This window comes from Crocodylus siamensis, chromosome 9 (assembly GCF_052110815.1).
Source record: "Crocodylus siamensis isolate JL-2025a chromosome 9, ASM5211081v1, whole genome shotgun sequence".
Taxonomy (NCBI): Eukaryota; Metazoa; Chordata; order Crocodylia; family Crocodylidae; genus Crocodylus; species Crocodylus siamensis.
This window is the reverse complement of record NC_143403.1, coordinates 39,550,409-39,564,680: the sequence shown is the minus strand read 5'-3', so window position 1 is coordinate 39,564,680 and position 14,272 is coordinate 39,550,409. Positions and strand designations below refer to the sequence as shown.

Here is a 14,272-nt window from a genome sequence, read left to right as displayed (position 1 = left end):
TTACCTGGTATGGTAGTTATGGCATGGTATCATTATTGAGGGAAATAAATGACTAATGAAACTAAGTGCCACCAAGGTCTTTGCCTTAGAACTGTGTGGGCTGGAACTTCTGTTTTCCAATTTGATTTTTTCCCTCTGAGTCCTGTTTGTTTCCTGAATGTCTTCATGTATATTGAAGCAATGATGACTATTTTCTCTGAGAATAGCGAGTAGCTTTTATATTGATGTCATCATCCAGGCATAACTGATTTCAGAAATAAAGTTAGATTAAAGAGTCTTTGGTTTATAGATTTCTCTTTTCATGCCATCCATTCTATTGATTTTTGTTCCCCTTTATTTGTTCCTGTTGTTCATAATCCCATATCAAAGAAATACATATTCCCAGCTGCCTGCAAGGGGGTGTTTTAAACCTTTCCACAAGGCACTAAAGCAATTCTGCAATTTTCCAAAGAAGTTAGAATGTAGAAATATCCCTCCCTTGATGGGAGGAGATGCTTTAGAATGAGCTCTGGTGTTAGCAGCCTGTTATCAGTAGCCTGTTAGCAGTAAGTCTTGTGTGTCTGCTCCTTTTTGCAGGTGTCCAGATCCATGACAGGACAAGTGTCAGTCATATCCTGGTCCAGAAGGGTCATGTGACTGGAGTTGAGACTGACAGAGGGCAGATTCAATGCGAGTATTTTGTCAACTGCGCTGGCCAGGTTGGATTATTTAATTTTTCTTCTCTCTGTTTTTGTGAGGATCCTAGTATATTCCAATTCTCTAACAGTGGAGAAAAGCATGTAGTGACCAGTAAATGAAGTAACCACTGTTTTTTCCTGATGCTTCCCTTTTCTCTCAAAATGGACAAACTCTTGCCAGTTCCCAGCTGTCTGGTCTCTAATGTGGAAAAATATTAGTTCGTAGATTCATACCTGAAGGGATCATTCTGGTCACCCAGTCAGATCTCCTGCATAGCACAATGTTTAAGATTACTCCAAATTACTTATTTACATCCCCAGATAGCTGTGGCAGTTACTTCCTACTTGTTCCCTCTACTCTCGAAATGAAGGTGGTTCTTATTGGCAGAGCTGAGTTTGTCATCCATGCATTTACTTTTAATAGTATTTTTCTTTTCTACAAAGCATGCCATTTTCTCCAGCTTGTTCAGTTTTATACATTTTTATCTTTTAGAAGCTTACCCATTGAACTGATCTGTTATATTGCCCTCTTAATATTAAAGTCCATCTATTCATTAACTCAAAACAGTTTGGATATGTAAGTGCTTGCTGTTTTCTTGGCACTGCAATTAAGTGTCAGCCTGCTGAGAAGCACCGTACCCTTTGACAATTTAGATTTGCCCAGAGTCATAATGGGAGGAGCACCCTCTCTTGCAATGAAGGGCTTTGTTGTGCCTTAAAAGTATAATTAAGACCCTTTCTTTTGTTCTTGGAAACTACTGTCTTTCTAGCTACTGTAGTGTCTCAGCTGTAAAGATGCGTTTTGACCATTGTTTTTTCTCACTAAAATCAGTTTTATCTTCTTAATGTGGGTCCCCAACAGTAGAAGAATCTAAAATGTTATCTGTTAGACCTTGCTTCTGATGAAAGCACAATATTCCCCTAGTAATATAAATGCAAGATATTATTGTTTGTTCTGCATTGTGGTAGTCCCTGTGATCCACAGCTATAAACCAGATCTCCGTTGTTCCTAATGCTATATAAATGCAGAACAAAATGATGATCCCTATCCCAAGGGGCTAATGGTCCAAGTAAATGGTACAGTTCTTCTATTAAAGGCACTGAGCTGACATCAATCTGCTCTTTCGTGAGGTAAACGCACAAGTCTTTTAAAGAAAAAAACCAACAAAAACTCAAATTTCTCATGGCTTCTGGTCTGTGACTAAGCCTTTCTGTTTTCAGTGGGCCTATGAGCTGGGTCTTTCCAGTGAGGAACCAGTCAGTATCCCACTGCATGCCTGTGAACATTTTTACCTCCTGACGCATCCCTTGAAGAAACCTCTAGAAAGCAACACACCAAGTGAGGACTTTCCCACTCTATTTTGTTTTTCTAGTGAACTTTCTCTGCCTTTGTAAAGACAAGACTTTCCTTATGAAGATGGAGCTGATTGGGTGCAATTAGTCTTCCACTCTGCCAAGACTATGTTCTGGGCTTTCTTTATGCATGCTGAATGTTCAATTTGAGGGCTGGGGAAGGAAGCAACTGTTTGTTTACTTGAAGGTAAACTCTTGGTCCCAAACTTGAGCTTTAGCTGGATAAGAGGGACTGCTTTGGAATTAGCTTGACTCTGGATTTGCAAGTGTTAGTATTTCAGTTGTGGTGTGCAGATGACACTTATGGTATGTGGAGGGGGTGGTGCAGCTTTGGCATTGTTTTTCTTGTAGGCCATTGTCTTTAAGCAGGCTGTATTTTTTGCTCTTCTAGCCGAAGTTCAGACTTTATAATGGCATTTACACATCAGTGAGCTGTAGGGGAACAAAAGTACTCCTGGGTGCTCTGGGCTTTGGGTTTCCCTGAGAGAGTGAGCCAGGTGTGCTTGTAGGACTAGGAAGTAGAAAGTTTTGGTTGGTTGCTCTCACTGCATCTCTTCAAGTGACTTCCTAATGAATGCCCTTCACTGACCGAGTAACTTTTATGTTTCCAGCTTCTTTGTTTGTGGATGACCTTCTGTTATGAGATGTGTATAGTAGTGACTTCTGCTTCTTCCCATCTCATCCTTTCTCTTTTTTCCTCTGCAGCCATTGTGGACTTAGATGGTAGGATCTACATTCGCAGTTGGCAAGGTGGCATCCTTTCTGGGGGCTTTGAGAAGAACCCCAAACCCATCTTTACTGAGGGCCGGAACCAGTTGGAGATTCAGAACCTGCATGAAGACTGGGATCACTTTGGTATGCTAGGGTCAAAGGGCTTGCAGACCTTACATGGGCGGGCTTCCACAACAGCACAACAGAAGGCTTGACAGAAAGATAAAGCTGCCAACCAGGGGAAGCATGCTGTAGACATTTGTCTGCCTTTACTAAAAGGTGGGAGAAGTTTGGGAACTTGGAGTAGTGGGTTCAGCTGTTAGTTTGTGGGGCAGACAGCATGAAAAACTCTTACCCACTGGTGCTGCCTTCTGTGTCCATTGGTAGACATCCCATTTTGCCTGGAGCTAGTCTAATCTGTACCAGATATAGGAGAAATGTACAAACCTCACTTTTTTAAACAGGGACTATACTTAGTATGAGACTAGTTCTCCTGTGGTCAGAGTTCAGCATTTGCTATTTGCCAGGTTTCTCCCTTTCATTGTCTAGATAATGGTACATTATTATTATCCCCACCCCCCAAAATTTTCCATGTATGCTAGCTTGCATTTTCTCAAGGTTAATCTCCGTTTTTATTTTGTGTGAATACTTCTAACTAGAAGTTTGCAAGCTTTATTGCCCTTTGTAGGCTATGTGTATTTTACTTACCATGGAAGGATGCAAGGAGTCCATGCTTCCTCACAATGTCCCTGTGTGCTGCCTTCACATCCCCATTATTTTAGGACCTCTCCAACTCCTTGCTAATTTTTTCCATACCAACACCTCCATATGACACTACACTCTACCTCACCATTTCCCTTGACTGCTAATGCCTTAGCATTTGACTTTCTAGGTAGAGTGGGTTTTACAGAAACAATGCATGCATAAGGGGCTCCTTGCCTTCTTTCCCTGACCTCCCATTCCTACCACCACTTGTTAAATTATTCCTTTGCTTTCTGGCTGTGAGGTAGTATCAACGTAAAATAATTTAAACTTTGGGCTAGTGGGTAGAACTGAGATGTGGGTGTGCTCTTTTTGTGAAAAGTTGGGGGCTGCCATTAACAGGTTTCTTCACCTCTGAACAATTGCAAACCTGGTTGAAATTGCTATCTGCTAATTAGTGGCATTCTCGCTGTCATGCATGTGCTCTCTTCCCTGTTTCCCCTTCTGTTTTCAGTTTTCATCAAAATTGATAAAATTCTGCCTATATGTGTATAGAATTTATAGACAGACAAAGGATGCCAGCAACCTAAGTATAGTTGCTTCCTTCAGTCAATTTCTCTGTCTACAGCTCTGGTAGATTTAATTAATGATTAGAACACCATTTAGTTTAGAGTTGTCATAATAGCTACTATAAGGCCAGATAAAATGTTGGTCCTATTGTCATCTGTAGAAGTAAAATTTAACCATATACTTGCAGTCTAGGCTCCTGGGTTACAAAGTGGGAGAGTGAGTAGAGGTGACAGGAGCTGTGTTTCTAGTAAGATATTTTAAGGAAATGTAGAACCATAGCCATTTTATACCTGCATGTAAAATGCAGGGAGACTTTTGGGCAGTGCTGGTTTCTGGAGAAGCCTTTTGAAGTACTTTGCAGAAGCATATAAGTAGGAAAAGTAAATATTTGTTGTATGGCCCTGTCTTCTCCTTAATACCCCAGACGGGGTTCTTTCTCTGGCCTGAGAAGGCAAGGTTTGTTGGAGCTGTTTCTGCTGGTGTGTACTAGTTGTACCTTTCAGACAGTGTCCTTTTGTCCTCTAGATGCATTGCCATGGAAGGTGTTGGTATCTACTGAGATCATATTATTCCCTCCATGTTGACTTGTACAGTCTGGTTTGTGCCCAGTTTGGGGATGTAAGCAAAATGACTGAAATGCCCACAGACTAAAGGCCTCGATTTGTCAGGATTAGAATGCCTGTTTTGTTTTGGGAAACAGAGCCACTGCTGAGTGCCCTTCTCCGTAGAATGCCAGGTTTGGAGACTCTGGAGATAATGCAATTGGTGAATTGCCCAGAATCCTTCACACCAGACATGCGGTGCATCATGGGAGAGTCGCCCACTGTACAAGGCTATTTTGTCCTGGCTGGGATGAATTCTGCTGGAATCTCTTATGGCGGGGGAGCAGGCAAGTAAGTGGCTCACTACTATAGTGCAAGTGCAGTAGTTGGGGCTTATGTGCAATGTGACAATGTTCAAATCCTACATGTATGAAAATTTTACCTGATACTCAGGTACCTGAGTTCACTTAATATAGCCTGGTTAGTGTATTCTTTCTAGTTTCTAACTCGGCATTAATGAGGGAGAAAAATTTATATGATTTTTTTTTTTCTTCAGTCCATTTCCCTTTTTATGTTTGTCGAGTCCTCATCAGGTTATAATCCTCTTTGCACACCTTCTCGTTCCCCTGCTCATCTCCAGCCTTGTTCAAAGATATAGTTGGTGAGTCTGCAGCAGTACTGGAAATAGCAAAGCAGACGGCCTCTTGGCCCCAGATTAAACATACTTCAGCACTCATTGTTTCGTGTAGCCAAAGGACTTGGCATAATAGCAGTGCTAGCTATCCAACCATCTCTGGTTTCGTTAAGAATGCCTGCTTAATTTCCTGCTGCTTCATGAATTTCAAGGCAGTAAAATATTAATGATTTGATGTATTTGGTAGATGAATTTAAATAGTGGAACCACCAATTTCCTCAGCTTCCACTGGTGTGTAGCTTTTTCCTTATTGGAAAAATGAAAACCATCCAAGCAATCAAACAAAAATGACCCAGTTTGTATTGCTTCTGATTTTAAATGCCAAACTCTTTTCAATAAGGCATCAGATAACATATAATTTTCCTTTTGTTTCTGTCGCCAATCAGATATTTGGCTGAGTGGATGGTAAATGGGTATCCATCAGAAAATGTGTGGCCCCTAGACCTAAAGCGTTTTGGTGCTCTTCAAAGCAGTCGCACCTTCCTCCGTCACCGTGTCATGGAAGTTATGCGTAAGTAAGATCACAAGCTTTCACTTGCATATACAAAGAAGTTAAGGATTGTTTTCTTTCTCATCATCTCTTCCCCTGGCACTGAACTGCAGTCATTCTAAAGGATGTTTTCTGCTTTGTTAGTAGTCATTATGGCAATGCAGCCTTTGCATGTCTCCTAGCTAATTCTGAATGGGAATGCATGCCTCCTAGCTAATTCTGGATGGAAATTTAGGGCATACCTAGTTAGGGCTCCAAAATGCCACACTTGCTCACATACAACACTCCTTAGAATAGGAAACACCTTGTTTTTGAAAGACAGAATAAAGAAAAAAAATCTTTCCTGAACTTTTGGCTATGAGGGCAGTCAAGCATTGGAACGGGTTACCTAGAGATGCTCTGGAATTGCCATCCCTGGAAATTTTCAAGAGCAGGTTAAACAGACACTTGGCTGGGATGATCCTGCCTTGAGCACAGGGCTGGACTAGTTAACATCACAGGCTCCCCTTCAGCCCTCCTTTGCAATGATCTTACCTGAGTAGCAGCAGCTAGGTACCAGACCTGCTTGCTGTTGTGGTCCTTGTGGGTCCCATATAGATTTTTACTTGTCTTATGTTGGGCAGAAGTTTTAAATGGCAGAAACTGCTTTGACCATATTTCCTTGCATATTAGCACTCACCAGTTTCCAGCAGCTGTTTTTGGGGAAGGCGGGAGGCATGTGCTAGATGCGGGTAATATATAACAATAGAAAAAAAGCACAAGTTACTAGTTAAGAGCATTATGTTGTCCTAAGCATCATAATGCTGTGCATGTCAGTATATTATGGAAATGTTAGTGTGCTAATACAAGAATATTTAGGCTAGATGTCTCATTTATCACTTTTGAAGATTTTGCAAATGCTGGGAAAAAAGGCTTGGCATGTTGCTGCTGTCCATGTCTTCTAATCTTCCTTCATTCCAAAGTTTCTAATCAGCTGTGAATTAAGAACCAAATTTTGTGTACCTTTATACACACACGTAGCAGTTTTCAAGCTGCATAAGGGGTATTTTTGATAGTTATAGAATTGAAAACTATTACCCATGTCGTGGGAACACAAGTATCCACACAACTCCGAAGAACCTGTAGTAATCTATGCGCTGCATGGGTAGCTATGCAGCTATATATTAGGGCTGTGTGAAGCTTCAGTCGTTGATTTGATTAGGCCTGATTCAGTGGACAAATCTCCGAATCAAATCTGGAGTCCCTTTAATTTCTCTGAAACAAATTGGAACCCTCCAAATCAATTCAGAAAGATTTGATAGTTCAGACAGACACAGCTTTAAATGGTTTTTTTTTTCTACATACCTCAAGGTACCAGGTGGCTCGTGAATGCTGAGATAGTGGTACAGATGGAGTGTCCCACAGGAGCCCGGGGGGTACCCAGAGCGCTCAGCAGCAGACCTGAAGCATTTCCGGACTGCTTCCAGGTTCGCTGGGGAGCACGCTGCCCCTGCCTCCCCTCCCCCATCCCCCCCACGCACCTTCCCTAGCTTGGCTACTGGTGCTTCCTGGGTCTGGGGGTGGGGCACCTGGGGTCTCCTTGCAGCTGATTGCCGAGCCACAGTGGTGCAGGGTAGGGGGGCCCAACGCGCTCAGCAGTGGACCGAAAGCCCACCCCTAACCACACTCCTGTAGGACAGTCCATGCACCCTAGCATCGCTGTGTTCACAAGCTGCACCTGGTACCTCGAGGTACGTAGAAAAAACATGAAATCTGTGTCTATGGCCAAACCATCGATTCTCTGAATTGGCATCGAATCTTCAGATTCAGATTTGGCCAAATCAAATCGGGACAGTGATCCGAATCAACAAATTGAATTATTGTCTCCAGTTCAGGCAGAATCCAAATATGAATCGAATACAGCTCATTTCACATGCCCCTACTTTATATACATGTACTTTATAGATTCATAGATGCTAGGATCAGAAAGGACCTCAGTGGTTCAAGTCTGATCCCCCCCAGCCAGGTGCCTGTCCAGTCTCTTCTTGAAGACCCCCAAGGTAGGGGTGAGATCACTTCCCTTGGGAGCCAGTTTCTGGCAACCCTAACTGAGGAAGTTCTTTCTGATGTCCAGCCTAAATCTACTCTGTCAGCTTGTGACTGTCATTCCTGGTTATTCCAAGGGGTGCCCTGGTAAACAGAGCATCTCCTATTCCCTGCTGTTCCACCCCTGCCCCCTCCCAGCTTTCCCTTGCAGAGGCTGAAAAGGTCTTGGTCCCTGAGCCTTTCCTCATAGGGGCTTTCCTGCAGGCCTCTAACCATATGAGTGGCCCTCCTCTGGACCCTCTCAAGGTTGTCCACATCCCTCTTGAATTGCAGCACCCAGAATTGGACACAGTACTCGAGCTGCAGCCTGACTGGTGCCGCATAAAGGGCACCTCCCTGGACCTGTTCATGATGCAGCCTACTAATGCATGACAAAGTGTGGTTAGCTCTGCTAATTACTTCATCACATTACTGACTCATATTCATCTTGGGGTCATTGTCAACTCAGATCTCTTTCTGCTGCTGAGAAGGTCATCCCCCAGCCTATGTGTGTGGTGGTGATTCCTTCATCCTAGGTGCCGGTACCTTGTACTTGTCCTATCGTTCTCTGCTCGCTTCTCTAACCTGTCCAGGTCCACCTGGATTTGGTTTCTTCCCATCAGCGTGTTTACTTCACCCCGTAGTTTTGTATCATCTGCAAATTTGGACAGAGTGCTTTCCACGCCCTCATCCAGGTCACTGATGAAGATATTGAACAGCACCAGCCTAAGGACCGAGCCTTGGGGGACCCCACTGCCCACGTCTTTTGAGGTCAATACCAACCTGTCCACCACCACTCTCTTAAGCCAATTTGCCACCCACATGACTGTGTAATCATCTATGGCACAGTCATTCAATTTGTTTATGAGAATAGAATGGGATTCTGTGTTGAAGACCTTCTTAAAGTCCAAGTAGATGACATCTACCTCGACTCCTGCATCTAAGTATTTAGTGACCTGGTCTTAGAAAGAAACAAGGTTAGTTAGGCAGGATCTACCTGCTATGAACACATACTGGTTGCCCTTCAGCATTATATTACTCACTGGACTCTTACAAATGTGATCCTTGATAATTTTTTCAAGAGTTTTCCCAAGGGTAGAGGTGAGACTAACTGGTCTATAGTTACCTGCATCCTCCTCCTTCCTCCCCTTTGGGTATGTGTAAGTCATAAAGTTCTACCTGACCAAAACCCATGACTAGCAGATAGTAGATACAGGAAAAAGAACCAAGGGGGATGGTCCTCCCATGTTAGCCCCATTAGCTGTATTTTTAGGGCATGTTCCCAGGAAGCAGGGGGGCCCCAGTTTTAGTACCCCCTCAGCAGGGATGTGCCATTGCCCCTGCTGGGAGTGAAATATAGAGATTCCTGGATAAGGATATTGCACCCTACCTCCTATTTTCTCCCCACCCCTTCTCCCTCCTTCCCCCAGGGTAAGACCAATCACCATATTTGAGGTCTGGAAAGAATTTTGCCCCATGGTCAGACTGGTATGGACTGTGGAGGTTACCATTCCCCTCCATTACAGGGGTCTCGAGTGTATTTTAACCACATTTGCAGCAGCAAGCAAGATATTAGCCTGCTTTATCTATGGCAGGTTAGGGTTTTGTCTTGTCATTTTGTTAGTGTTGACTGTATAGTTTTGCTGATAAATTACACAATGAACGTGTGTAGGATGGTTTTGATAGGGATGAGCCTGCCTCAGGCAAGGGGATTGACTAGATGACCCCTAGACATCTCTTTCAACCCTACTTTTCTAGGATTTCTACACTGTAGTAGAACATGCTAGTGCGCTTGGAAGAGTTGATGTTTGAATGACAGCACTTCAGAGGTATCATATGCAGTATATAGGGGCAGCACTGGAAAAGGTGTCTTAAGTAGCAGAATTTTCTTTAGTTGTGAAGCTAAAACCAGTAAAAGGTAGTCTGTAATAACTGGCTGGAATTGCTGTAGCAATGGATATTTTACAATTATTAGTAAGGAATGCTTGGCAGGAAAGGGTAGTCTTTATATAGAAACTATGCTTGAGTGTCAGTAATTAAGCAAATTATAACTTGACTGTTTACAGCCCTCATCTGTGATTTGAAGGTTCCCCGTTGGGATTTCCAGACTGGCAGGCAGCTACGTACATCCCCTCTGTATGATCGCCTGGATGCTCAGGGAGCTAGATGGATGGAGAAACATGGATTTGAGAGACCGAAGTATTTTGTCCCACCTGGGAAGGGTGAGACCATATTCTCCTGTGGGTAGTGCATTACTATTGGTTTAATGTGGAGTATTTAATTTAAATGGTCATCTTGATTCTTCTTTGTGTTAGATCTACTGGCTTTGGATCAGAGCAAGACCTTTTACAAGCCAGATTGGTTTGATATTGTGGGCTCTGAGGTCAAGTGCTGCAAAGAGGCTGTTTGTGTCATTGACATGTCATCTTTTACCAAGTTTGAAATAAGTGTAAGTATTGACAAATGCCTGCTCTCAGCTGTATTCCTAAATGCCCAGTTGGGAGTAATTGTAGAAAAAGAACTGCATGGTCAAATGTAGATGTTACCACAGTCCTGTAGCACTCTGGTGGTACAGGCAGTCCTCAGACTTATGACGCACATGGTTCCTGAAAACCATGTCTTAAGTCAAAAGGATGTAACGTGGAACCAATTTTCCCATAGGAACAGTGTTACAAACGGGGGATTGGTTCCTTTACCATGTTCAACACAACTGCATACAGCTGGTAAGTCTGTGGTGGGCAGGAGTGGGGAGAGAAGGGACGTGGTGGGGGCAGATCAGTGCCCTGCAGCAAGGGAGAGATTGGGGCTGGGACAGGGTCTGCCCAGCTGGGGTGTGGGGCACGGGGTGCAGGCATGGCTCGCTCTGGGTGGGCGTGGCAGTGGCAGTGCTGGGAGTGGGGGATATGCCCTGCTGCCACTCACCCAGCTGGGGTTGGGGGGCACAGAGCAGAGGCCCTGCACTGCTTCGGACAAGCAGTGACAGGAGCCGCTCCAGCCTCCCCGTGCCTCCTGGACAAGCCACGGCTTCACCCCGCCTCTACGGGAAGCGTGGTGGAGACAGGGGCTATGGGGAGGTTGCAGCCACCCTAAAATTCCCCATGGCCCCTGCCACCTGTCCAGAGCGTAGCCTGGTGCAGCCCTGGCCCCAGCCACCATGTGGAAATTTGGGGCACACGGCCCCACCATGGCCTGCTGCTGCCGCCACTCACCCAGCCAGGGCAGGGCGAGGTGAAACTACAGCTCATCCAGGAGCTGCAGAGAAGCCAGGGTGGTTCCCCCAGCTGTGTGCACCACTTGTCCGAGGCAGCGCAGCACCTCTGCCCCAAGCCCTCCTGCCCTGGCTGGGCAAGTGGTGGCAGGGCATAGCCCCTGCTCCCAGGGCCACTGTACCCATCCGGAGCAAGCTGTGCCTGAGTCCTATGTCCCACCCTGGCTGGGCAAGCAGAAGGAAGGCGGAGTCCCTGCTCCCAGCGCCTTCTGCCTAGAGCACAGCCCCGGCCCTGCCTGCCCCGCACAGATCTGGGGCATGCTCCCTTCCCCCACTGTGGACTGGCGCCACGCAGCCGCAGGAGACTCCCAGCTTCAGCCGCAATCCCTCCCTCACTGTGGGGCATTGATCTGCACCTCCACGCCCCTTTCCTCCTTTCCCCTCTCCTTCCCCAGCTGGACGCAGCTGTGTCGAGTGTCTTAAAGGTGAAACCCCTATCAGAACCTCGAAACAGTATCAATTACAAATGTCATTAATGCCGTTCGTCATAAGTCAGTCTTAAGTCGAGGGCTGCCTGTATTGTTCTTTTTGTGGTTTAATTGGCAACCAGTGGCCCCCATGCTGTATCCAGCCCAGGAAGAGGTTGCATTCGCCACAGGAAGACCCGGCTTGGCTTGGGGTGGCACAGACGATCGGGCAGGATGCAGCACCCTCCTCAGAAGCCTGCCCTGTTGCTTTCCATCTTTGTGCTTACCCTCACTGCATGGGGACCAGATATGTGTAGCAAGAGAAATACAGGCATTTTGAGCAATCCATGGGACAGAGATTTATAGCCCAAAGTGGGGAGCTGAGAAGCAAGATCTGGCCGATGGCAGCAGAATATTGCCAAACCCTGCAATTTTGGGAGTAGGACTCGATGATCCTTTGAGGTCCCTTCTGACTCTAGTATCTATGAAAAACCCTGGTTCAATTTACAGCATTGGTGATGATCAGGGATCTGGGTTTTCCCTTTGTCATGGAAAAGTATGGATTTTTCTGCCTTAAAGGAGAGAAACCCAGGAAACTGCGGGTTTCCCCTTGCAAGCTGGCTGAGTTCCAGCTGGCAAAGGGATGCTTGGGGCTGGCTGTAGTGAGATGCAGGGGGCGCTGTGTGCATGTGCACACATGTACATGGCAGCCAGGCAGTGAGGTGGAGAACTCCCACAGTTCCTTCCAAGTAAGTCTGTGGGGGGGGAGGGGCCACAGGCAATGTGTGGGGGGCAGGGAGGCACAGGCAGTGCACTGGGGGAGAGTGAAGCTGGGGGGCGTGGTACAGGTTGGGGGGGAGGGGAAGCAGGGAGGGCATGTGCCCCCAGATTTCTGCGCCCATAGCAGGGTGTGGGGCTGCAGCCTGGCCAGACCAGCTCTGAGCAGGATCCACCTCCACAGCCCAGCAGGCAGGACCAATTCAGGAAGAAGCACCCGGGGGGAGGGCACAACTACCTCCCATGCTGTGTCCTGCCTGCTGGGTTGCAGAGGCAGCTCCTGCCTAGATCTGATCCAGCCTGGCTGTAGCCCTGTACCCTGCTGTGTGTGTAGAAATCTTGAGGGAAGGCATGTGCCCCCCTAACATTTTGCCTTTCCTCACACCCCCTTCTTCCCCACACACCCACTCCTTTCCTCATATACTGCGGGTGGTATATGACTATGGGCTGGGAGTGAAGGGCAGTGGCAGGGCCAGGGAGTTGTGGGCTGGGAGTGAGAGGCACCAGCATGGGCAGGGCACTAGCATATCAGGGCTGCTCAGTGTCATAAGGCAGTGGAGGGCACAGCTGCAGCTGGACCTGCATCCTGGTGAACCTTCATTCAGAGAGCTGAATTTTCATTCAGAGTGACAGAGAGCTCTGACTTTTCCATAAAACAAACAAAATCAAACACCATAATGTATAGGTATTTAGAATTTATTTTATTATAAAGATTGAAGCACTGGTCGGCTTCTAAACTGGATGTATTTACAATTTTAAAGCAGTAAAACATTGTGTTCAACTGATACCTAGACACATAATGGCATTTCATTTTAATCATGGAAAAATGCGGATTATGGGGGTTTTAATTGGAGAATTTGAGGTTTTTAAATGGAGAAAATCAGGATCCCTGACTGATGGTCTAGAATTTTAGTAAATTTAACTTTCTGAAAGCTCTTGGATATTATGGTGATGTGTTTATAGAAGCCCTAGACATCTGTGTAGTAATCATCATTATGAATGGACAGGCTTTTGGTGGGATGAATCATGATGCTATCTAGAACCACTGCAGCAATTTTGCACTGCTCTGTCAGAGCTCCATCCTCAGATAGCTCATCTGATTGTCTTCTCATGTCAATCCCTGCAGTCCACAGGGGGTCAGGCACTGGAGGTTCTTCAGTACCTTTTCTCGAATGACCTGGATGTTCCAGTTGGACATATTGTGCACACGGGCATGCTAAATGAGAAAGGAGGTTATGAGAATGACTGCAGCATTGTACGCTTAAATAAACGCAGGTAAGTCTGTGCAGTGGTATTTTCATTTATCAGCCACCCCTCTTTTGTCCTGGCCTTAATTCGGTTTCCTTAGTGCTTTTTATTGCTGAGAAATCAGTTTCTTCTTTTTTTTTATTTAATATTACTTTGCCATAAAAGCTTCTCACCTTGCCCCGTTACTCACATGTGCACATAATCTCAACAGTCTCAGTTTCCTAATTCAGTAGTTGAAGACCTCCAATGTTAGGGAAAGCAGCCTTTCTCTAGTACTGCAGTGATAAGCTTATGTTCTAAAAACAAAACCAGCCTGTTTAGCCCTGAAGTGTATAGTTTCTTAAAGGCAAAGTAAATTGTGTTAAGTAATTAATAGAAGTTCATACTAGTAGGTTACCTAATCATTTAGAATACAAAGAGAATGCACACACATTGAATCTTAGGCAAATTGGATAGTATGACTGCTGAAACCCTCATTACCTTTCTGCTTAATTAGTTCTGGCATGGCTTTTCCAGTTCTCAGTTTTCTAGCATGTGCCAATCTGTGTACTTCCCACCTCCCTCTTCCCCTCTTATTTCCCTGTGTATGCATGTGTGCATATATATTTATATCTTAAAAAAAATACACATGGACAGACATGCAAATTAGCTTGATCATAAGCTCCCATTGTTTCTTATTCTCATTCCAGTATGTAATCCGAAGCTTCACTCATTATTTAAATACTCTGGATTTTTGTTTATATTTTTTCATTCCCATCAGCCTTTTCTA

General features: G+C 45.2%; 1 protein-coding gene across 2 annotated transcripts in view; it reads left to right on the top strand.

Moving 5' to 3' along the window:
* The window catches only part of PDPR (pyruvate dehydrogenase phosphatase regulatory subunit), a 42,490-nt gene that overhangs the window by 12,666 nt on the left and 15,552 nt on the right, over positions 1–14,272 (top strand). For both annotated transcript variants that reach the window (XM_090062372.1, XM_090062373.1), the window contains exons 6-13: positions 577–698; positions 1,899–2,016; positions 2,736–2,885; positions 4,714–4,906; positions 5,636–5,760; positions 9,870–10,025; positions 10,119–10,252; positions 13,382–13,530. In XM_090062372.1, the coding sequence (XP_089918498.1) occupies positions 577–698; positions 1,899–2,016; positions 2,736–2,885; positions 4,714–4,906; positions 5,636–5,760; positions 9,870–10,025; positions 10,119–10,252; positions 13,382–13,530 (1,147 nt within the window). The remainder of the gene's footprint in view (positions 1–576; positions 699–1,898; positions 2,017–2,735; positions 2,886–4,713; positions 4,907–5,635; positions 5,761–9,869; positions 10,026–10,118; positions 10,253–13,381; positions 13,531–14,272) is intronic.